General features: G+C 54.6%; 2 protein-coding genes across 3 annotated transcripts in view; both read right to left on the bottom strand.

Moving 5' to 3' along the window:
• Window positions 1–25,107, bottom strand: part of TEX47 (testis expressed 47) — a 148,819-nt gene that overhangs the window by 9,910 nt on the left and 113,802 nt on the right. The gene's annotated exons all lie outside the window — the stretch shown is intronic.
• Window positions 1–25,107, bottom strand: part of PRKCB (protein kinase C beta) — a 104,762-nt gene that overhangs the window by 62,348 nt on the left and 17,307 nt on the right. For both annotated transcript variants that reach the window (XM_061474210.1, XM_061474211.1), the window contains exon 3: window positions 2,408–2,490. In XM_061474210.1, the coding sequence (XP_061330194.1) occupies window positions 2,408–2,490 (83 nt within the window). The remainder of the gene's footprint in view (window positions 1–2,407; window positions 2,491–25,107) is intronic.

The following is a 25,107-nucleotide window of genomic DNA, read 5'->3' as shown; positions in this document are numbered from 1 at the left end:
TGCTCCATGAGCCACGGTAACAACCCTCACCCAGCGATAAGAGCAAGCAATAGAGAACCTGGTTAAAGGCCTTTCTTGTGCCCTGGTATCAAGTGGCCCCTCTTAAAACGTGAGAACTTAATTTAGACCTTTCCCATCCCAGGCAAAGGCTGTCCACAGTAACCCATCACCAGCGGCACAGCCACAGGGCAGGAGGCGTGTGTAGAACCCCAGCCTGGCTTGTGTTGAAGGGACCTTAAAGCTCCTCCAGCTCCAAGCCCTGCCACGGGCAGGGACCCCTTCCACTGGAGCAGCTTGCTCCAAGCCCCTGTGTCCAACCTGGCCTTGAACACTGCCGGGGATGGGGCAGCCACAGCTTCTCTGGGCACCCTGTGCCAGCGCCTCAGCACCCTCACAGGGAAGAGCTTCTGCCTAAGAGCTCAGCTCAGTCTCCCCTCGGGCAGGTTAAAGCCATAGGAAAGCTGCTGGCCCAGGATCAAAGGGCTGTGCTGGGGGAAGGACCCGGCTGTCCAATGGCTCCTCACTGCTCCTGGCTTGCTCTAGATTGGAATTGCATCGCATTCACTTGAGCCAGAGCTGCGCAGAACCAGGCAAAGCACAACGCCGGTACCTGCTGCTGCTCCACCAGCTGCTGCCCAAGTGATGATGATGATCAAGGCTGGCGGGCAGGCTGCCCAGTGCTCCAGAGGTGGCATCTGGATCCCAGCCCTCCCTGCTCTCCTGCTGTCAAACCTCATTTTCCTTGAACAAGGTTAAGTGGCTCCAGCATTCCCACCTCCCGCTGCCGTGGTCGCCTTCGCTGGCACCTTCCTGCTGCTTCTGCATCACCCCAGGGCAGGTTCACACTCTGCCACTCCACAGGCACCCACATCATCCTGCAGCACCCACCCTGCTCCCGGGGCTGCTGCAGCAGCAAGGGGCCACTTCCAGCCATGGAGCTGGTGGCCTTTTGCCCGCTGCCATCACCTCCTCTGGGTACCACGGCCCAGGCAGGGATGGGAGCCAGGGCTCAGCTCAGACACCAGCTCCTTCTCCCCCGCCATAAGCGGCTGCCCCCAGCTCTGACCCCCCCCTCCCCAAAACCCCCATTTGTCACCACCCCTGCGACTGACACCGTGTGTTTAGCCTCAACTAAACAACCCTCACTGCCTGTTGCACCGCCTGCTCCCACTGCTGCTATTTTGAAGGGTGAGAGTTGCGGAGCGCTGCCGTTTCCCCAATTCGCTCCCTTCCCTCCCAGCAGTTCCCCAAATTAGCCAGTTTCCACGGGAAAACACACAAACTGCCAGACAGACCCGAGAGGCGCTGGCAGAGGAGCCGCAGGCAGCAATGCTGCTCTAGCAATCCCACTCGCAGCCCGGGGATGCTCCGGGAAATTAAGGCCTTGTGAAATCCGGGATGGGGATTGACTTAGTGGGAATTCGGGTGGTTTTCTGGTCTTTTAAAGCACAGCAATGCTGTTTTCCAACAGGCACACCTAAACCGGGGCTTCCCGGGAAACCTGCTGTCCTTGATGGTGCTGCCCGGTCTGGGCTGTGCTTTCTGGGGGAGTCGGAGCAAACGCAGCAACACTGATGATGCAAATCACAGGCATGAAATGTGCCTGTGGGCTGTGTTTCCCCCCTTGGGAAGAGCAAACGTATGGATAGGTTGAGTTAAACCTGCAAGATGAGACGGAACAGACTGAAAACCTGCGCCTGCTTTTAGTGAGGAGACCCCTGCAGTGAGGAGGAGGTAATGCTGAACCACGGGGCAGTGCAGGACCGACGTGGCAATGGTGATGTGGGGCAGTGATGCCTTCAGAGTAAGGGATGAGCTGAGGAGGAATGAGCTCAGGCACACTGCCCAGGCTGCCTCCAGTCTAGCGGCACTGTGAGCATCTTAAATGACAGCTAATGCTTTCAGGTGTTTCACTTGTGGCAAAAGGAATCGATCAGGACTGAACCAGACCCTGCCAGAAGAGTCGCCTTCAGCCCAGGGCACATCAGCCAAAGCCTTAAGGCAGCTTTTTAGCCCTTACTGCTTCATTCATCTTAATTAAGCCCAAACCTAAAACCTCAGCTCAGGTGGCAGAACCTGGAAATGTCATTTTACCAATGGGGAAACTGAGGCTGTGACTTGAGGGACAAAAGGGAGCTGCAGACTCAACCCCAAACAGAAACGTCTCTGCATTCCCACACATTCTCCCTGCTCTCAGAGCAAGTTATTGGATGACTTGAAAGTGTTTTAAGTGTCTCAGAATCTCAGAGCCCCCACGACTGTGAATAACAATGAAACCGAGATGCCTGTGAAATAACAGCACAGAACTGCCATTGCCAAGAACACGGTCTCCAAATCGCTGTGAAACACCATGGTCCACAAAACACCATGTTGTGCCTTCACCCAGGGCACTGGAGCGGGTACTTACATCCGAGGCAGGGCCTTTATCAGCACCAGGGCAGGAGAAGGTGACGAACTCATGGCACCGCTTGTGCACAACGAAGCAGCAAACTGCAAAGAGAAGACAGCGACAGTGTCAGTCACACGTTAAGGGATTGGCACCACGACAACCCAGAGCTTAGGAAAACAAAGAGCTCTTATGTCTGACTTAGGATAGTCAGGACTCTAAAGCTGTGGCAGGTTTTTAAACCCTATTGAGCATCACCAGCTGGACCCACTGAACATCACCAGCTGGACCCACTGAACATCACCAGCTGGACCCACTGAACATCACCAGCTGGACCAGGCACTTCAGCAAAGGCAGAGGGCAAGGTGCTGAGCAGAGGAGGGCTGGGAGCCCTTCTATTCACTTGGAGCTTGCTGTCATCCATAGCGCACGCTCCGAGGTCACCCCGGGTATGAAGAGAGGGAGAATCTGGCATTTGTGGGGATCGGAGCTGAAAGTGCATGTGTCCAAAAATGGAACGGTGTACCGATGGAACAGGTGGGCATCTCCCTCCCACAGCCCTGCTTTGCTTCAGCAGCTCCGCAGCCTCCCTCTGCCAGACCAGCAGACACACGTCTCCCTCTCCTCAACGCACGCAGTCGATGACAGTCACCCTTCTGGGAACGTTAATCCCAACAGGCTGCTACCCAGACTTTCAAGCCTAAGTATCCAGAACTAAATCCACATCCCTTCAACCACCGAACCCTCACTGCACACACTAATCTGACACTGCCAGCCCTGGTTTTGCAATCAAAGCACTCTACTTAAAGGCTAATTTCTTCCCTAAATGCAAAATAAGCATCTTATTTTCAGCAAAGCTGCAGAGGGGCTTTGGACCAGGGCCTGTAGGGACAGGCCAAGGGGAATGGCTTTAACCTGCCAGAGGGGAGACTGAGATGAGCTCTTAGGCAGAAGCTCTTCCCTGTGAGGGTGCTGAGGCGCTGGCACAGGGTGCCCAGAGCAGCTCAGCTCCAAGGGCTGACACCATACACAAGGGGAGCAAAGGGGATAAGAGAGCAAAGCAAAGATGTGCAAAGACTGCCTCTGTCTGGGGAAACCTGGGCAGCAAACTCAGCTCTGTCGCAGGGCTCTCTTACTTGCCACATCCCTTTCCCAAGAGCCGTGGTTATGCTAAAGGAAACAGTGATGAGAAGATCAGATACAGCACATAACCCAGGCTGAGCAGCGCAGGCTTCAGCTGCGCCGCTATCAGACTTCTAAGGAACAAGAAAAAGGCAAGTGACGTTGGCTATTGAACTCACAATCCCCTTATCGTGCCCTGCTACCTCCAGCTTTAAATTCCTTTTCCATTTTTCGTTGTGAAAAGAACAAACCCAGGAGCTTTCAGAGGCACAAGAGCTGCCAAGAACCCTCTCCTCGCAGGGCCTCTCATTTGCCTTTCCAGCAAATAAACAGCTTCTTGAAAACATTGCTCACCATTGCTGTCATTGGATACAGAGACAGAGGCATTTGGGAAGCAGGAAGGAAGAAATTAGAACTCTATTAGCAAAGATTTGTCCTGAAGTGTGGGGATAAACTCAATAAAGCTCCGCAGCACGCTGGGCGCAGGCGCTGCCGGGAGCTGCTTCCGGCATCCAGGCTGCAAGAGCTTCCCAGTGGAGCTGGAAGGATTCCACTTCAGAGCAAAAAATACAGAGCTCTTGGGCTGAACTTCCTAGTGCCATTCCTCTATGCCAGGGCTCGGAGCAAGCTGCTCTAATGGAAAGAGTCCCTGCCCATGGCAGGGGGTTGGAACTGGATGAGCTTTAAGGTCCCTTCCAACTCAAACCATTCCCTCATTCTATGATATTCAGTTGCCACAAAGATGACTTACAGGAACTTGGTTCTCATTTGCCTATATGAGCTGCAATACAATGTTTTGAACATTTAAGGGCTTCTTGACCTAAAGCACTGAGAAAACCCCTTGAGAAAAACCATAAAGCAATTGCCAAGGAGATCACAGATGCTGCCGAGCAGAAAAACCTCATCAAAACGTGCTCGTGGAGTATGAACATTGCAGAGCACACGTCTGGCTGCACCTCGACATGGGGGGACCTCCTGGGGCAGCGAGGGCTGCGGGTGTAGCGCAGCAGAGGCAGAACAGCCATTAACACTGGCTGCTGCCAGCCAGGCCAGTGAGTTAAAGCTTTATCCAGCAGCGTGTGGCCGGGAGCGTGTTCGGAACAGCACCGCAAATCACTGCAGCGGACAAAGCTGTTGCAAAGTCCTCGGCAATGGCAGGAGGGAGAAATCCAGCCCTTGGCTGCTCTGCATGGCAGTATTGCTGCAAGAATTCCCCTGCTTCCTAAGGGCTTTTGTCACTGCAGACCCACGCTGTCGGGCAGGATGAGCTGCACACTGACCTTGGCCATGGCTCCCCTCCAGCACTGCCTGCCCCGGGGTTTCTGTGGGTGTCCCTGACGCAAGGCAAGGTCTTGCCCCCATGCTGGCAACCAACGTTTGGTCTAGTGAGGTCAACAGCACAGAGCAAATCAAACCACCGTCAAAGTGAACCATCAGAGAGGACAGACCCTGCCATTATCCAGTGTGCAGTTAGGGAAGAGCAGGCACCTCCAGCGTCATGACCTCCAGCCACCTTAAACGTACATCACCTTAGCATGGGGAAGAGATGTTGGGAACATCCAACACCGTGCACCCAGGGAGCTGCACAGGGCTCTGGCACATAATATTATAGCATGGGAGCTGCTCAACACACAGGAGCCAGCGCAAGTGTCTGTGTCAGTAAGGCACTGGGCAGAGCCACTAATCAGGCATTTCCTTGCAGCCGCTGCAGCTTGTCCCATAGCACAGCCAGTCCTGCAGGAATGGAGAACCCCCTCGTCCCTTCAACACTCCCAGCAGAAACCTCTTTGAGGAAGGGAGCAGGAAAAGACATTGCAGGGTGACAGGACCAGCATTTATGCCCATCAGGGCTTGCTTGGGCAGCACAGGGCAGAGGGATGCACTGCCCAACTCTCCTTCTCAGGGGCTGTGAAGGAGCGTGGTCCCCCTCTTCCTGCCCACCCTGTGCAGGGAGCAGCCCCAGCCATGAGGCCAATGCCCACCCCTGTGAGGGGCTCCCATGACTGATAGCCCAGGGAGGAGCAGAGCAGCCCTGCCCACGCTGATGAGCATCACAGGTATCACTGCCTTTGTGTCCCCAGGTCTGGTCCCAGCAAACAGCACCCATTTGCTGTGCCCCTACACATCCCCTTCCTTCACCAGCAGAGCGTTTTCTCCTGTTTACAAGATGTAAACAGCTGGAAGAGTTTCCCCACCACGCTCACCTCACATGCTCCGTCTCCGTTCTGATGCCTTCCCAAAAGCAGACAGTTGGGCAGTTTGCCCAAAGAGACAACGATGCTGAAAGGCTCGCTCTTAGAATACAAAATCCTGCCCAGGGCAGCAGTTCCTGCCCAGGAAAAGCCCTTTAAGAAAGCTTTAAGCTCCTTACACTGGCAGCAGAATACCCAGGGAGGCAGCCCAACAGGAGCACAGGTATCCCCAGGAAGATGAAAGCCCAGAGGGTGTCAGGGTTCGTGTTTTATTTGCAAGCTCCAAGTGCCTGAGAGTGCTGAGTGCATCCTGGAGAGCAGCAGGACCCAAGCACTGGAGCTGTATCTCTGTGCTGTTACTGCCAGGACACACTGCTCAGAGCAGGTCTTCTGGGGTATTTTGGGGTCCCATTTTTCCACTTTAACCTTGCTCTGGATCAGGTTTTGGGGATGCAAGAAGAATATTCGAGTGGGAAAATGGCCTTGCCCTTGCTATGGACCCACTGCAAGGTGCTGGGAGACTGTGAAGGGTCATAGATGCTGGAGGCAAAGCGGCAGCATGGTTTCACCCATGGGACCACATCTCCACACAGCCCAGGAGAGCCCCAGAGCTGCCTCCAACAGCCCTGACAGGAGCCCTTGGCCACCAGCACAGGGCCCTGGCACCAGCCCACAGCCCAGGGCTCACCAATGCCAGGAGAGCAGAGACCTGCGAGGTGCTGGCAGGCAGAGCCAGGCTGGCTGGAGATGCTAAATCATTTCCTGACCCCTGCACACTATCGGCTTGGAGCTGCCCCATGGGATCCGATTAGCCTCATCTCCCACATGGAACATTGTTAGCTGGCAGGAAGGTATCCAGCCCCCCTCAAGCCCAGACGCTGTGACAAACGACTTCCTGCAGGAATGAACCCTGCCTAGCAACTCCATGCTGCATAAAGCGGAGTTGCCTTTTATTTGATCTCCATTTGTTGCTCTAATTTCATTGCATGAACTCCCTGCCCTGACGTGCTGCAGAAAGGGCTAATCCGTTTTCCCGGGTCCCTCACAAAATGAGTTATTCAGGGAAGTCACCTCCCATGCCTCCCTCCAGCGCATCCCTTCCCAGAACACACGTTCCTTAGGAAGGGAAGCCCTCTGCCCGCCTCCACTGGGCAAGGGAGAGGGCTGGAGGCACCCAGACCAGTCTCAGATATGTTGAATAAAGCAGACAGATGGAGAGTTAACAGAGACAGAAGAAGGTTCAAGCCGGATCCATCGCTAAAGCAAACCCAGGAAGGAGCTCAAACCTCCCCGGAGAGCTGACAGAGCCGTGCTTTGGCAGATGGTTCCAATAGCACAAAGCTCAAAGATTATTTCGAGCGTATCGCAGTGCGTGGCTGCTCCCTTACAACCTGTGGAAGTTCTCATTCGGGTAACATTTCCCTGCCTCAAGAGCTCGAGATGCAGGAAGCAGCTTTGGAATGAGCATTGCCAAAACTGGAGAGAAAACGCGATTAAAAAAGGCTTTTTAAAGGAGCTTTGTGGCGCTCCACCTACGCCGGGCAAACCCACGGGGTCGGACGCATGGGCCTGGCTTTGCCCCGCTGCTGCACCGAAATGCACCGCAGCCAGCACTTGCCCACAGTTTTCCATTCCCACGTTACAAAATGAGCCTTGCTACATCAAGCAGAGCCAGAGGAGCGTGGTAATCACAAAATAAGGGGAAAGAAGGCTTCCAGGAGGGGAAGTCCTGAATTTCTGACGGCGCTTTGCAGCTTCTAATCACTGAGAGCACACAGATTGAAGCCGAGCTAAAATTTATGCTATTTGGATTTAATCCCCAGCTTTGGATGAAAGCTTTCCGGAGTTCTTACAACACAACAAAGATCTTCAGCTCCTCATCAGACTTCAGCGGTTTCCCATTATCAGCTCCGGGGAGACGCAGTGATTGGGAGTTTGGGGCAGTGGTTTTCCGCTATGGAAACCCACCAGGAACAGCTCCAGGGACTGAGGAGTGGAAAGATAGTAAATAAAAGGATAGCCTGAGCCATCCAAGTTCCCTTCTGCGAGGTCTCAGCAGCCTCATTGCTCACGAAGGCTCCGATTCCCCGAACAGCGACAAAGACTTTCAATCCAAGGGAGCAAGTCTTATTCAGACCAGTTAATGCTGCAGGAACGGTACAAAGAAACCTTCATTACAGATATGAAGAAGCCCAGCCCTGCAAATCAGTACTGAGAAAACTGTCACTCAGTGCCAGGGAGATAGAGCTGCATTTCCTGGTATTTCTGCTGTAAAGCAGCAGGATATAGTTTTTTAAAGCTATACAATCTTCCAGCCATTATAAAACCAACTGGCTCTGTCCATTCCGCTCTCCAGCACACCCCATCAATGGCTCCCGAGGCAGGGACCACATAAGACCCTTTAACACAAGCAGGACTTGCACCCATCATTCCTCATCCCAGGCTGGCTGCTGGAAAGGGATGCAGCACGGACAGAGGATGCGGACCTGCCATCCCTTCCCCAGGAGCCCCTTGGCTGATGCCATTCCCTGTTTTCACAGGGAGAAGAGGATATTCCTGCTCATCCCGGCCCCCGAGGCCCTTCCCCAGCGCTGCGGGAAAGACTGAGCCTTCCATGCGAGCAGCTCAGTGACAGGGATTAGGTGCCTGAAGAGGAGGAATCCTCTGTGCAAATCCCTGCTGGGGAAAAGGCAGGCTGAAACATCCTGATTTATTCAGGCTCCTTGTCTGCCCCAACACCCGGTACCAGCTCAAGGCTTTCTGATCGCATCTCCCACTTACTCCACAGGCGGTGTTCCCAGGTCTCCAAGAATCACAGAAGGGTTTGGGTTGAAGGGACCTTAAAGCTCCTCCACCTCCAACCCCTGCCACGGGCAGGGACACCTTCCACTGGAGCAGCTACCTCCAAGCCCCTGTGTCCAACCTGGCCTTGAACACTGCCAGGGATGGGGCAGCCACAGCTTCTCTGGGCACCCTGTGCCAGCGCCTCAGCACCCTCACAGGGAAGAGCTTCTGCCTAAGAGCTCATCTCAGTCTCCCCTCGGGCAGGTTAAAGCCATTCCCCTTGGCCTGTCCCTACAGGCCCTTGTCCAAAGCCCCTCTCCAGGTTTCCTGGAGCCCCTTTGGGTATTAAAGCAAACCCAACTCCCTTGCTCATCTACTGCCTGCTCTTTGGGAGGGGAAAAGGGCCAACACCAGCTCTGTGAAGAGACCAAGGATGCTGCAGTAAGAGCCGCTCTCCAGGACTCATGTCCCAGTGCTGGCGATGCTGACCCGCACCCACCCCAGGGCTGCAGCTATTTCCAGAGACACAAAGGCATTAATTTTGCATTAGAGCCTGATCCCGGCTCGGGGAGCAGTTAAATACTTCATCAGCTCCCTCCAGCCCCGCCGAGCAGACTCACTTGCACGTTGAATAATTCAGCCCCGTGCACGCTCCCGGCCGGGGCGGCACAGGAGGAGGCAGCCACGGCCCTGCCAGATGTGCCGCAGGGACCAGCTGTGCCAGCAGCAGCTTGGTGAAGCCCCCAGCGCTTCAGCAGTGGCATCAAGCAGAAGGATGCGCCACAAACCCCAGTGCTGAGCAAAAGGCCGGCTGTGCCAGCCTGGCTGTACCCTGCCCCCAGTTCCTACGGGAGTTGCACGAGTTTAGGGACTATCCAGGCACGTTCCTGCGTTAGTGATGCCCGAGATAGGGAGGAAAATGCATTCTGGTGCCAAGGGGTGTCCTGGGCAGGATCTGGACTGCTCCTTGCTCCGGGTAATTTGGAAGGCTCCTGCAGATGCCATCATCTCCTCTCCTGCAGCTCACGGATGACTGAGCCTCAGCTTCTGCTGTCTCCACGCTCTGGTGCTCATCCGCATTTCCATGGCATCTCCCACCCATGGCTCAGCATGGCAGCACCCACCTCATCTCCAAGAGCAGGCTGGCTCGGATGCAGCTGCCGAGCCCTTCCGCACCTCCGGCAGACGGGAATCTGCTGCCCATGCCCCTGCTCACACTGCTGCAGCAGGCAGGACACCCAAGGGAGCTCTCAATGCATCCAGCAACAGCATCACTACCTTCATTCCTCCCACATACCCACATGCTATCAGTTATCTGTGCCCCTTCCTCATAACCCTGTCATGGTCTATACGCTATTCGAGCTCCTCCACTTTCTCATGGTGTTTCCCATGCTCAAGGGCCACATGAACTCGGCACACCCCAATGTTGCCCCAACCCTCAGCCATAGCACCCACATTTGCTGAGGGGGCTTGGGGCAAGGGCTCTAGTGGAAGGTGCCCCTGCCCATGGAAGGGGCTGGAACTGGATGAGCTTCCTTCCAGCCCAAACCAGTCTGGGATTCTATGATCCATTAAAAGCACAAGCAATGTGGGGAAATCAGTGCCCAGAAACATTATTTAAGGACTTAAGAAAACACAAAGAATACAAAACCACAAAGACAACACAGCCTTGCAGAACTGTACAAGGACACCTTGCTGTTTCCTTTGCAACTGGAGGGCTGAGAGGCCCTATAGGAGGTGTAGGGTCAAATGCTCTCCTGCTCCAGCAGAGCTCCCTCCCTGCTCCATCCAACATCCCTCCAACACCAGGGAACATCCCTCCAGCACCAGGCAGTGTTCGGGTGCCAGAGCTGGGGGTAGCAGTGACATCTGTGGTTTCCCAAGGTAAGACCCTGCCAACAGAAATCAAGCGAATGCAGTGCCTGCCATGCAGGAGGAGCCCACAGGAGCTGTGCTGAAGAGCAGGGGCAGGATGGTTGCTCTGCTGTTCACTTCCAACAGAGACATCCTTAATAGTCCTTTCTTTTCTGAAAGGGTCACATACTTTGAGCCCAGCCACGCACTTGCAGAGGGATTTGTGTATGTAAGAAGAAAACATTGAAGAAAGTCTGCAGTTCTATATGGAATACCAGTAATGAACTGACAACACCCTCTGCATGACAATGAATGTATTGTAGCCATGCGGGATGAGGAACATCAATCATCCCTGGCAATGCAATGGGTGTGGGTGGGGAAGGGGATGGTGATAGCGTTAGAGCTGGGATCAGGGAAAGATCTTCCTTCTCCCACTGCATGTGCCAGAGAAACACCTCGAGTCACATCCAGGCTGCAGGGATGGGGATGCTCAGAAGTGCTGCTCCGGGAAGCACACTGCTGCTGACCCGGCTTGTGCAGCTCTTGCTGGCATAGGGCTCACTGAATGGGGCAGAGGGTCCCTCCACCCAGGGCATGGCTCAAGTCCAGCTCCTGCTTCCTCTTCCATGTACTTTGGGCCGATAAAGCTGCTTGGAGCAGTGAGCAGAGCACCCCAGCCGCTTCATCCCAGCATCCAGAGGCACCCCATGGGAGCTGCTCCATCCTCCCAGCCCCCATGCAGGCAGGGATGGTGCTGCAGGTACACAGCCAAGTCCCACCACAAGCACACTATTGAGAGACCAACAAAAGCCCCAGCAGAACATCTTGCCTGCAGGAGCCTGTACAGAGAGCCTGTTTGCAGTGAGCAGAGCTGCACGCCCAGCACCAGGATGGAGGCAGCCACATGGACCACGCACGGTGCAGGCACCACGCTGATCCACTCCTGCTCTCCAAGCATCCTGGGATGTAGCCGGGGCCAGCAGAGGAGTTCAAAGCAAGGGGAACGAAGCCATCAATGTGTTTCCCTACGTGAGGCACAGACACCTTTCTTCTCTGCTCCTTTTTCCTGTGCCAGGTGCTGTTGCAGAGACCCACGCACAAAACTGCACCAGCCGGGAAGCTGCCCACACACCGGCCCTGAATGAACGGGAGGGAAACATGCCATTCCCTACCTAATCTCTCATTATAGCCAGGTGACACGCTGCAGCAGCACTAACAGGTAATTTTGCAAGTTGGAATTTATTTCTTTCCATGTTAACATCTCCTCTAACCTGTTTCTTAAAGGCCCAAATCACGATGCTGCACACAGAGGACTTCATCACGGCCTCAGGGGTGAGCCCATGCTGAGCTGGAGCAGGGTGGTTGCAGCTCCTGGACCATGGAGGCAAGCAGGGATGCTGATGGGAATGGCAGGCATTAGAGGAGGAGCACCCAGACACTGGCTGAGGGTAGGAAGATGAGAGGCTTCTCAAGATGCAGGACCAATGGACCAACTCAGTTTCTACCTTATTCAAACAGGGACAGGCAGCATCGAGGAAACTGCTGCATCCACCTCAGAGCCTGGTCCCTCTCCAAGGGGAGATGGGTCCCTAGGGACAGCCTGGGGGACAGCCCAGTGCCTGCAGCCAGCTCTGCTCAGAAACACCCACCCAACAGCTCCAGATGCAGCCCAACCCCACAGAACACCCTCAGCATCTCCACCAGCGAGCGATGTCAGAAGCACTCTGTGATTAATCCAGGCCCCGAGGGACCAGATTAAAGAGTCTTGGCAATTAGTTCTGGATTTCTTCGGAAGGCGCTGGAAGGCAGTGGAAAGCTGCTGCAGTCCCTGGAGGATGAGCACCAGCTCCTCTCGGAACCTGCCTCGCCTGCACCAGTTACACAACCCACCGCTGCCATGTGCTCCCTTACCGACGCTCTCAGCGCAGGGATGGAAAGGAGGCTTGGAAAAACCCCAAAGCCCTGCACACGACAAGAGAGGAGATCATTAAAAACCTGGCAGACCTACTTCGACTCCGGTGACCTGGTAATTTAAGATTGTAATTGAAACTCGGGGCCAGCCTCTTGAGAGCAGGCAGAAATACGGCAGATATCCCAGCGGGATCCATCCTGCCCAGAGAACAAGTCAGCCACTGGGAGGGGGCAGTCGGGGTGCAGGTAACCCATCATCATCCCAGTTGCTGCATCGCAGAGCCCTGGAAGATGGCTGCCCGCCCGCTTTGAAGGCGACGCGTTCGTAACGGTGTATTAATCCTATTTAGGGAAGATAAAAAGCCAGTCCCCAAAGCGCTAATAATGTAACTGAGTTAAAGCTGAGTTTTGTCACTTATCTCCAAGACAGAGAGGGGAATTTCACTCCCATTTCCTTCCTCACATCCCCGCCGCCTTCAATTCTCCTATCTGAACCGTCTTGTTTCCAAAGGCAGAGACCAGCGTAGCCATTAAATAGCAGTGCTCAGATAAACACCACCTTCACCTCCAGCGAGCAAGGAGGCTCCAAGGGCGCCAGGCTGGGGAAGGATCTTTCAGCCTTCAAACAGTTGCTGGTGCATGCATCCTGACCCCACGTACCACCGACACGCTTCCGTGTCCCATCACCCTGCCCCAGCCAGCTCACCCTGAAGCCCAAGTGCTGGCAGTGCTCAGCAGAGTGGGTATCAGCTCCTCTGCACCATCACAACCTTTGTGGCATCAAGGGAAAAGCCACTCCATCCTCTGTCCCCGCTGCCTGCCCTTTCCACAGCGCTGGCTCTGTGTCTGCCCCACCAGCGTTCCAAGATGCTCACCCCAGCAGCACCTGCCAGGCTTGCCAGACACAACCAAGGCAACCCAGTGATGCTTTCCCAAATGGGATTGGAAGTTAACGGCAGAAACAAGGCAGCTTCTCAAAAGGTGTCATTCAAACACCTTCAAACAGAGGAGCCTCTGGGGAGGAACCGGGCGTCACAGGTACACAGAGGGGTCAGGAGGTGCTTGTAGTGGCTGCAAGGAGACCTGGGCTCGCTTTTCTGGGCTCCCATTGGGAGCTCAGCAGGGTCTGCAAGGGCCCTGTGAGGGCAATGGGATCTGCACAAATCCATTGTGGTTAGTTTCATCTGCCTAAAAGGGCTAGTGTCACGTAAGCCTCAGTGATGCACCACAAGCCATAGGTGAGCAACCCTACAGGCAGCTCCAGCCTGGGAACAGGGACACTTAGCTAAGGGAAGGGGATGAAGGAGCCTTTTCTATACATGGCAAGCATCAAACCAGCTTCCTGTATAAACCATGGAGCTTGTGTAGATTCAGAGCATCTCAGGATGATGGGACCAGGGTCAGCCTCATGCCTATGATGACACGTGAGCATCTGACCCATAACCATATTGTCAGTGGTGTCCCCACATCAACTGCCCCAAGGCCCCACAGTGGCTTGGGGTGCAGAAGTGCTCCAAACAGACCATGTCTTCCTCCTGAACTTGCAGCACGCTGAAACCCATAGATGGAATCAAAGCAGGATGAGGATTTCACAGTGCTCATGAGCCTCTGGCCAAGAGCCGTCATAATCCTGATATCAACATTAATTTTCCATGGCACTGGAGATCCAGGGACAGACTGAGCCGCGTTTTGTTCCTGAACACTACGGCAAGAGGAATTTATGCTGAGCACACAGTGCAAGATAAAGCACTCGTTTCCTTTAGAGGCTCTATTTTGGGTACAGAGCTGAGCCTCTGCATGGGTGAGAAACTTCTCAAGCACCCTTGGCCAGAAGCATCACTTCTGCCTTCCCAAGCACCTTCAGGTTATCTCCAGACACTCATAGCCAGGTGAACCCAGGCTGGAGCTCGAAACTGGCCCCAAAATGTGAAGAACTGAAGGTCTTTCACCAAGGCAACATCAAGAGCAGCATCAACACGAACACGGAGCTCCTGCCAAGTCTGGGAGGCACTTGTCTACTGCTAAAACCAGCATGGTCTATAATCGTGTTCGCTCTATTCCTAAAAAACAGCCTTGAAATAAATCAGACTAATCCCAGTTTGGGGAGATGTGTAAAGTAAATCCATTCAGAACAAGAGAAGGGGCTTCATTCCTCGCATCACTGAAGGAGCTCCTTTTCCCTGCATTCATCGCATGCACCACGCAGCATCCAGACCCCACACGGTCCCAGCACTGTAACCGCACTGGAGCTGCTGCACAGTCCCTTTGCTTTCCAGGAAGGGCACAAAATAATCGCCGTGCATACAGCAGCAACACTCATTTGTGGGTTTGGACTGATAGGAAGAGTGATGACTTCCCTGCGCTGCCTCCGGCTTCATCCGGGCAGGCTGCACCTTGGGAGCTTGTTCTCTATACTCCAAGTGATGTCTGAAGGGTTCCTTGAACCCCCAGGAACAGCAAGCACCAGATCAATTTGAGTACAGCTGAAAGCAGCAGTTACCCAGGGTCTCTGCAAGGTGAAGCTTCCTACATAGGATTTATTAAGTGCTGTAACCGTGTCATGCGATTGTGCCACCGGCCTGGGTTTCCTGCAGCGAAACACTGCTGTCTGTGCTCTGCTGCCTTCCCCAGATAACCCAGTGCTCACCAGCACCAGCCCAGCATTGCAGAGGGCAGGCACCCTCCGCCCTGACAGCGCTTTGAACACAGGCACAAACAGCACAGACATTAACATCCCTCCCATGCATGCCACCCATCAGAAGGCAAATGGGAGGGCTCAAGACAACCTCAAGACACTTCTCAGTTTCCCTCTGACCTTTCTCCCCTGCAGAGTGCTGCGTGTGATGTTCTGCCCCAGCTCTGCAAGCCACAGCCCAAGGATCAGACCCAGAGCGTCCTTCAGCCCTTCCACTTCCACCTGGTCAACGGGCAGGTCTCCCAGACTCATCCAGCACGTTTTGGAGCCTGCAAGCCCATGAGACAGCCACAGGCCCTGAGGTGCAGCAGGAGATGAAGCTCCATCCCTGCTCCTGTGTGGTGGGAAGCCAGAGAACACTCCAGTGTGGCGGGCCATAGGCAGGCAGGCAGGCTCCTGGAGCCCCTGGGATGTGGGATTGTGCTGCTGCCCCTGCACCCAGCCAGAGAGCAGCCGCTGGACTTTATCTTGGTATTGCAACCACTTCCTCCTGCATCACGCCAGCAGAACACGGGCTCAGCTGCAATGGCTCTGAAGCAGGGTAGAGGTTGCCTTTAGTGTTTGATTCTGCCACGAGAGGAACATGGGTCCCAAACCCTCCCCTGGGGTTCAGGGGAGGGACTGGGGTCTGTGGTCCAAGCACAGCAGCAGGCAGCAGCTCTGCATGGCCAAGCCTTCAGCAGCATCACGGAGGCCAGGAGGAGGGTCCAAGGGGCTGAGCAGGGCTCAGCAGCCACTCCCTGCAAGCAACAACCTCAACAAGAAGTCGCTCTGCATGCATCAAGTCTATTTTAAAACAGGGAGAACAAAAATAACCAAGTCCTGCTTGGTCCTCACTGTCTCTGCTTTAAGATCACTGCTAACATAGGCAGGAGGAACAAATGCCCCAGGAAGCCACAGGCAGTGGCAGGACATCCTGTGATAGCTGGGATGCCTTCCATCAGCAGCTCCCACTGAGGTGCCTCCCAAACAGCCACCAGCAGCTATTTCCCCTCACTGCAACATCTTCATCTAGGCAAATTAATGCTGCTCAATCAGCAACTGCCCCATTAAGGCTAACAAGGAAGCCAGTAGCTACTGCACCTTCAGCAAGCAAAAGCCGCACAAGGCACTGAGAGGACACAGCAAGGGAAGAGCAAAACCTGAGTTTGTTGTCACCCCAGCAGACACTGCTTATGCCATAGAACCACAGAATCACGGGATGGTTTGGGTTGAAGGGACCTTAAAACTCCTCCAGCTCCAACCCCTGCCACGGGCAGGGACCCCCTTCCACTGGAGCAGCTTGCTCCAAGCCCCTGTGTCCAGCCTGGCCTTGAACACTGCCGGGGATGGGACAACCACAGCTTCTTTTCAAGCCTGTTCAGTCCTAAACTCCACAGGGGAATTTTGGGAAGTCTCGCAGGCTTCCTGCTCCCTGTGCTGCAGATGGGAATGTGCTGATAAGAAAGCCAGCCACTTCCTCTGCAGAAAACAGCGTTAGTGAACAGAGGGTGAGAGCAGAGCAGCTCCAGCAGCACACAGTGCTGGGGCGAAAAGGAAGGATGCTCAGCCCCGATTCCTGCTGCAACTTCACCTCTCCTCGGTCCTGTTTGTTCCGTCAACGTAGCAGAGCCCAGCCAAGGCTCAGGGACACTGGATTAATGCTGATTATGGATCCTTGGGGATTTGCCCACAGCAAGTCACCAAGCACTGGACCCTGCCTGGCTGCTACAGAGCAACAGGAGGGGCATGAAGCCAGCTCTCACAGGAGGCAGGATGCTCACCATGGCGCTGAGCGCTTTCCCGGCTCACCTTGGCTGCAGCCAAGGAGATGGATGCTCACTTCCCCGGAAAGGCTTGCCAGCAGCACCACAAGCCTCAGGATCCCCCTGTGCTGACCCCAAGACAAGGGCTGCCACTCTCCAGCCCCCACCTGGCACAGCCGCCCTGCTGCAGGAGGGATGCAGATCGCACTTTTCCCTCCCTTGAAAACAGGCCATTATCTCACGGCAGTTTGTAGCACTATGTGTTATTACACTGCAACAGTACAGCCTTTAAGACCTTCAAAGGGCTGCAGCTGGCAAGATCTCTAGTGTACTTGGCACTGCTTTTGATGCTCTACAGATAAGGTATTAAAATAACATCTCCAACATGCAGATGCTCTGTGTCTGCTCGCTCGTCTCTCTCCAGCCAGAGCTGCTCAGAGCAAGGTTTTATTGACGCTGCAAGACAGGCGATGCACAGCGCAGCACGGGCTGGAGGAGTCACCTTGCTGTGGGAGGCAGCTCTGTCCTGGCGAGCTGTGTGTCCCTGACCCAGGTTTTCCCAAGGGAAGCTCTGGGATTCGGCACTGGGTAGGATGAAGGCAGAAGCCTGTTCAACACAATGGCCATGGAGAGCTGATGGCTGAGGGGCACCGGCACTCACGTTAAGGGAAGTCTCGAAACACATTTTGGGGCAGGAAGAAATAACCCGCTTAGTGCTTAACTTTGCTTTAAAGCTACTGCTGTTTAGGTGAATCTTGCTCTACGTGGCTGGTATGCTCAGCTCCTGCTTCACTCACTGAACTTCAAGCCATGAACTAAGTTGGGCAGCCATCCTGTACAGCTCCATGCCACTGCTCTGGATTAAAGCATCACCCAGGCTGCCAGCCTGAGGAAAGGAAAAGAGAAGAGCCGTTTCATTTACATGGAGCTCTGCAAAGAGCTCTCTTGGCTCCCTCTCCACACCATGTCCCTGCTGGCCAATACAACTTTATTAATGTTTACGATGTGGCCTCCTTTTTAATGCTGCTCTGGCCCAGGGAAAGAAAGAATCCATTTGCATTTTTAATGGCATTTGGATAAGCAATTTGAGCCTGGCCTCCATCCCCCTCAGCCAAAGCCTGTGGAGTGTCAGCCCGAGGTTCCTGGCTTCTGGACGTCCAGGTACCTTACAGAGCATCCTCCTCACTGGTGGGGATCACTGTATGCCGAGCCTGCACTGCTGCAGCTGGCACGGCATCCCCTCCACGCTCAGCACAATAAATGTGGGCCATCACCAGTAGCCCACAGGCAGCTTTCCATTCAGTTTATTTTAATAAAGCAATAGAGGGAAACGCGCCATACATAAGATACTAAATGGCACAATAAAAACCTTTAAGCTCGCCTGAAATCTCTCCCAGCTGTGATGTAGTACTTCACAGACATGAAATAGGGCAGATTTCACAAGCACTGCGCCGAGTTCTGCCTGTGCACTCCAGTTCCCACTGGCTTCTCCTGCTCTCCCTCTGCCACAGAGGGTACAGAGAGCACCCTCTGTGCAAGCCCTAAGGAGCTGCCTGCAGAGCTGGGGGAAGAACAGAAGCTTCCAGTAGCTCTTTGGAAGTGGCAACAGCCGCTCACGCAGCAGCCCCCAGCCCGTGCCCACCTTTGCCAGCCTGACAGACACCCCGGCTGCTCCATTGGCTGTGCCACGGCTGCCGCAGCATCCCTCAGCGTGGTCTGGGGATGAAAACCTCGTCTTCAGCAGAGGGAGGTGCTCACCTGCTCCATGCTACAGAGCCAGGCTGGTCAAATCCTACCCCTCCATGCAACCTCCCTTGGGCATCTGAAATTCCCCCTTCTCCTTGCAAGAGGCAAGAATGCAGCATCCCCCCCATTGAGCCACCTCAGACATCCTGCAATGGCTCCCAGCACCTGTAGAACCCAGGGGAATCATGGATGTCCCCAAAACTGCTTTGTGCAGCAGCTTCTTGCATAGCCCTGCATGGAGATGAATGCTCCTCAGAACCTAAAGGCTGCCCAGAACTGTCAGTGCTGAACCAGGAGGCACATACACGAAGCCCCATCACTGGTCAGGCTTGGAGCTGGTGGGCAGAGACCCACCTTGAGGGGGTTATGTGGAGGGAGCTGCTGCCCATGGCCCTGCAGCAAGCTCCTCATTGCTGAAGGATGCTCCCCCACCGTTCTGCCTTCAAAGCTCCCTGCAAAGCCACCCAAAACCCTTGCAAACACAAATCTGTGTCTGTCCAAAGTGTTTGGGATGAGAAAACCCCTAAAAAGGGTGCTTTCCCATCCAGATTTCATTTGACACACACCCCCCCCCCCCCCCCCCATTTCATGCTGCCTTCCAGTCTCCCCCTGATACCTGCACCATGGTGGACCACCTGCAGGGTCCCCCCAGCCCACTCTGCTCCCCGGCATGCTATGGGCTGGGCTGGAGGAGCACTGACAGCCCTGGGATGGGAATGACATCCCCTGCCACATCAACCACAGCTCAGATCCAGCCTCATGTGAGACTGGCAGCTGCCTGGGGGTGGTTTTCCATTCCTGAACGCGCGGCACCCGCTCCTCAGCACGGGATTAGTAATAAATATTTGGAAAGATTAGTTATTCCATATAAACAGCCACAACCTATTGCAGAGGCTGGCTCAGAGCCTGCTCCTTGCTCAAAGCTCTCCGAGGGTCCATGGTGCTGCTCCGAGCCCTGCCATTGCTGGGAGCGGCCCGCTCCACACCACACACCCCAGCACCCAGAGAGGATGCTGCAAGGGATGCCAGATACAGGACTCCCTCATCCCTGACTTCTGGTTCTTCACTTTGGGTCTCCAAGCTGTGAGCAGCCTCCCCAGAGCATTACCAGAGCATCTCCTCTCGAAGCATTACCAGAGCATCTCCTCTCGAAGCATTACCAGAGCATGGCACGAGCGCACACCTCTCCCAGCTCTGTTTTCCTAGCCCCCCCTTTGCCATGGGAGCCTTGAAACATGGGAAACCCCAGGCTCATCCTGCTTTCCTCCTTTATCTCCTGCCTGCTCCCATCCCCGAGCACCAAGCAAGCCTGTCAAACCCGCAGGAGACCCTCGAGACCCCCACTGCAGCTCTTCAAGTGATAACAAATACAGCCCCTCTGTAAATCACTGCAAACACACAGGCTGCTCACCCTGGGACTGATGGAGACAGGAGCTACACAAGCAGCAGGTTCAGCCCAGGACACAAACCCATTTGCCAGCCACCCCCAGGAAAGCACTTCTCTGCCCTTCAGATTCCAGGAACATCAAACACACACCCACAAAAAGGTGTTTTCCCAAAAAAAATCATCTGGTTTACACCCTGCCAGGATCCTAATTCACTGGGAACGTGCTTCCCAAGCACAGCGCATCCACACAGCTGAATCTCCTTCCACACTGCATGTTCTCCTGCCTTACATCATCCTTGCTCCTTTAGCAGCTCCAGGACCTTCCTCCCTTCTGTCACCACTGGGGCACTGCTGCTCGGCCGTGGCCCAACATGACACTCGCCTGCCTGTGTCAGCTCTATTCCAACTCTGGAGCCATTAATCACAGTTACATTATAATTCTGTTTCATTATAACGTTATGTGGATGGCAAAGGCCGAACCCAGCATATTCACATTGCTAATGGAATTAACCCCTCTCCTCCTGCAGCCCCGAGCAACCAGGCAAGCGGGACCCTTGTGCAAGCATCAGCTCATTCCAGGCTCCCAACTCCAACCTGCAGACAGGTCCCCTCATGGCCATGTTCACAGCAAGACACTGAGGAGCTGCCCAGCACCTATTTAACAGCCCTCCAACCCTGCAGTGAACAGCCTTTAGAGAGCTACAGGTTTACAGAGCCAGCCAGGAGCACCCAAAAGTGAAAAGGAGACTGTTAAAAGCACGCTTTGCCCATGCTAAACCCCATTACTCCTTGAGCAAGCTCCTGAAGCCCCGCTAGTGAGACAGGAACATTGTGGGCAACGCTTGTTCAAACCCCCGAGCGTTACAAACCAGCTCGAGTTTGGCTCATTGCCTCCATCCTGCAAATTACAGGCTTGTGAAGGCCTCCCCTCCCGTACCTGCCTCCAGCACCTTACAAAGACATCCCCACCTCTCACTGCATTAAAGAGAAAACACCCCAGCTATCAATAGATGCAGTATTAGAAGCCAAAATACCCTCCCTCTATGGCAACCTGAAAGGTCTTAATTATCCAGGCAGGTGGCAGAGGGAGCAGCCCCGGGGCACACGGAGCTGCCGAACTTTGCTTTTGATAGTGGGTATTGAGGAGCAGACAAAAACACTCTCATTGAATCCCTCGGGAGCTGAGGCAGCTCTTTCATTAGCCAGAGACATTGCTGAGGTCCCCGCACAACCTGAGAGACTATTGTGTTCACAACTCAAAATCCATCCCCCTGTCTTAACTAGGAGGGAGCAGAGAGCAAAGGAACTGAATCAGGTTTCCAACCCGTTCCCGTAGCAACGGCAGCAGAAGCCAGGTTTGCCGCATGCAGATTCCTGCTCCGGATGGAACAGCCCTCCCCATGGAGCAGCCCAGGATGGGGTGTGAGCATTTGCCTTGGGAATTATCAACTCCCCAGTGCATTCCTGAGCAGCCCCATGAGGTGGGGCTTGAGGGTGCTGAGGCGCTGGCACAGGGTGCCCAGAGAAGCTGTGGCTGCCCCATCCCTGGCAGTGCTCAAGGCCAGGTTGGACACAGGGGCTTGGAGCAAGCTGCTCCAGTGGAAGGGGTCCCTGCCCGTGGCAGGGGTTGGAGCTGGAGGAGCTTTAAGGTGCCTTCAACACAAACCAGGCTGGGATCCTATGATAAAGATCAGAAAAAAAAAAACAATCTTCAGCAGAATCAGCCTGAAAGCAACTTTCAAGTCAAACTTGTGAGGTGACTCTCAAGCAGAAAAAGCTCCTTCTTAATCCAAAAGTCATCACGAGAATGAAATGCAACCCTTGAATCTCACCACTCCTCTTTAGAGATTCATTTTTCAACCAGCTCTACACCGACAGTGACCCAACGTCATCGCACAGTGATGCCGAGAACAACAACAAACATGTTCCCAACGCACTCTTTCCAAGCCTGACACACAAATCAGGGATTCTGGCTCATTTCTGTCGCAGTCTTGTGGAGCAGACCTCCTAAAACCACCCAGAAGCTTCTAACAGAGTTAAGACTGAAGAGCTTGGCTGTCCCCATACAAGAGCCGAGCGCTGTATGTGTTTACAGCAGCATCCATATGGCACAGGGGAGTTACGTGCATCAGAAGCCAAGCTGCTGTACGTGCAACGAGGGCACGAGCTCGCCATACATTCAGCTCACACTTCTCAACTGTGGTCACCGGAGTCCCACCTCCACACAGCAACAGAGCAAGAACTGCACCAGCACCAAACTGGGCCTTGGGCACACCAAAGTGAGCCGTGTGCCACCATCACACTGGAGCCGCCGGCATAGGAAGCGCCAAGCATCGCCAGCAAGCTGATGTCCAAGGACTCAGTTTTCCTTCCCGCAGCACCCCTGTTTCTTGCAAATGTTTTCCATGCAATCACGGACAGAGCTCATTGAAGAAGATTCACATTTGGTGCCATAAAGGTTTGGGCATGTTTGGTTGAGAAGAGGCAGGAGCACAGCTCTGCAAAGACACCGCAGAGGCACTGCCTCACCATCCACCTTCAGCTGCCAGAGAAACCTTTGCCTTGAGGATCCACGTTAGCAGCTTTAGGACTCCAGCTTCAAACAAAAGCAAGTGCCAGTGAGCCCCTGGAATGGGAAAGGCAGGAAAGATGCAATGGATTTTAAGAGCTACAGGCAGGGCAGCAGATGTTGAAAGGACTGACCCAGCTCCTGCATGCAACAGCATGGCATTCATACTGGACAGAAGCATTCCTTCTGCAACAGGGCTTGTGCACAGCAAGAGATGTGCCCATGGAAAGCCCTCACTCCATCTCACCCATCCCTGGGACCTGAAGCCTCAGCTGAATCCCCAGGTTTGCCCGCCCCTGCTACACGGCTTCATTGCAGGGCAGCCCTGAACCATCACTGCAGTGAGATCCAGGTTCCCATCTCCAAGCCCAACCTCAGGACTGCAGCACAAGAGGCTTTCTGCAAGCACAGCCCATGCAGAGCAAGGGAGCTGTTCCTGCACATCCCAACACCTTCAGCCAGAAAAGCCTCCTGCAAATCCCATTACCAGTTTCTAGCAGCAAGTCTGGAACAAGGATTTCTTTAAGCGAAAGGAAACGACTGAAGAGCCAGCAGTAGCCAAAGCTGCCCTCTTCATGGGGCTGCAGCAGAAACTTCCCCTCAGGGCAGCGTTTTGACCTCCCTTGCCTAAGAAGGGCTCATCACAAACCAGTCCTGCTCAGCTGACATGCAGCTCTAGAAATGAACTGCTCTCACCGAGCAGGGGCAGTTCTCTCATCCTCAGCACTCCAAACTTCAGCGGCTATATCAGCTTTTCACTTGAGACAAACCCAGCTCAGGCTCCCACATGGGTGATCCGATGCAGGACCCAGTCCTGCTCCTACACCATCCCCATCCCACTACCCATCAGCTTCAATGGGAACAGCCCCGAGCACTTCTCACCCCCGCTCAGGAGGCTTCACTCCAGCCCTTGCATCCTCCACCTTCTCAAGAGGTGGATGGACCATTCTCACGTCAAAGGAAAGACAGACCAAGTCAAAACAGAGGAGATGCCTTTCAAATTGACCGACTGCGGGGAGGGTGCTGGTGCTGCTGACAGAACCAGGCAGCGTCCCCAGGGACGCCGCTCAAGACAGCTTTTTGCCTGAGTACAGAAGTGGGAGAGCAATTAGGAAGAACAGCAATGAGCTTCTCCCCCCTCCAGCCTTCCCACTCATGAACACCTTCCATCGTGCCGCAGTGCCAGGGAATGGCTCCCGCCTCACTGGGGCCCCCCAGCACCTCCACACCAACCTCTGCGTGGGGGATTTGCCCCTTTAAGCACCACAAGAGGTGACAGTCAAAGCCATAATGAGGTTGTAGAGGGGCTGGGGATGGAGCTGCTGCCTGGTCTCACCAGTGGGCAGAGATGGGCTATTGGAAAGCCAGGGCTGCCACAGAGCAGCAGCACAGGGGACACCAGCAAAGCAGCATTCCAGCCCCGGCTGCAAGCTGGGGTCAGTACTGCACTCAGCATCTTGGTTTTTGACTTAGCAAGCAGAGAGGGAAGAGGAAAGGCTGTAGAGCAGCACAACGAGATGGCAGGAGAGCCAGGATGAGGAAGGCGGTGAGCTCCTGTAGGCTCCTTCCACGGTACCAGCCATCGCTGCGCCTGTACAGAGACTTCCATCTTGCCTTACAAACCCTGACCCACTCAAAGGAAGCTTTATCACAACAGGGCAAGTCTAATTTGGCCCTGATGCCCCAGTTCAGAGAGCAGAGGAGGTGAACCCCATGGTACCGATGGAGAAAAACAGTGCTGGGGCACAGGAGGAAGAGGATGGACAATTCAGAGCCAAAAGCTACATGTGGCAGCAAGGACATGCTGAGCACAGCACAGAAATCCCCTGCAAGGGGAAGGATCCTGACTGCTGCCCAGGGGAACAGCTGGGGGCTTCAAACCTCAGTCAGTCCCCAAAGGGTGAGCATATTCCAGCCTCCGCTGCAGGACTTCCAAGAACAAGCCCAGCTGGAGCGGGGATGTCCAGGCTTCACCGTGCCCAGGCTCTGCCGGTAGCAAAGCAGGACAAGCTCAAGCTGGTCAGCGAGAGCCCCCAGCTCCACAAACAGCTTTGGGGAAGCGATACTCGAGCGGCTGCTCCAGGGCACGCACGGGGACTTCTCGGGGCGCAGCACCCGGCGCCGCTGCAGCTTCCTGCTCTCCCACGGGCACCAGGACCTGCCCCAGCCTGCGTGCTGCCATCTCCCCTCGGTTTCATTTCTGCTCCTGTGCCTTGCTATGAAGTCATGCGTTGAAGTTATCGGAGAGCTGGAAGTGAGTCAGCGCAGTCAACGACAGCCTAAGAATGGAACTAATTAAAACTATTCACTCAAGCCAGCATGTTCCAACGTACTCAAGACCCTAAACAAAGCCAGTTGCATCAGTGGGATGCAGCGCACAACCCCGGTACGTTGGCTCCCACCTTCTGCAGCAGATTGTACAAAGAACGAGTCATTCCATCGCAGAAGTCAGGGCTTCGCTACCAGGGACCACATTCCTCAAGGGAGAGGAGTTTTCAGAGAGCTCTCCTCCAGCCTCAGGGGCTGCAGAAGTCGTGCCTCAGTTGAGGGAACACCTGAAGCCATCACCAACCCACCGAGGGGTAGAAGGCGAAGAGCAGCGTTCGTACGAGACTGAACACGTTGATGACATGGATGCAGCAAGTCAAGCCAGCAGCAGAAATGAACGTGCAGGATGAACCAGGAGGAGCACGTCAGCCAAAGACCTTGCTACCCT

This window comes from Pezoporus flaviventris, unplaced genomic scaffold (assembly GCF_033815535.1).
Source record: "Pezoporus flaviventris isolate CSIRO_AGI_PZ_B2104156 unplaced genomic scaffold, CSIRO_AGI_Pfla_v1 ptg000078l, whole genome shotgun sequence".
Taxonomy (NCBI): Eukaryota; Metazoa; Chordata; class Aves; order Psittaciformes; family Psittacidae; genus Pezoporus; species Pezoporus flaviventris.
The sequence above is the reverse complement of the archived record's forward strand: the minus strand, read 5'-3'. Positions and strand labels throughout refer to the sequence as shown.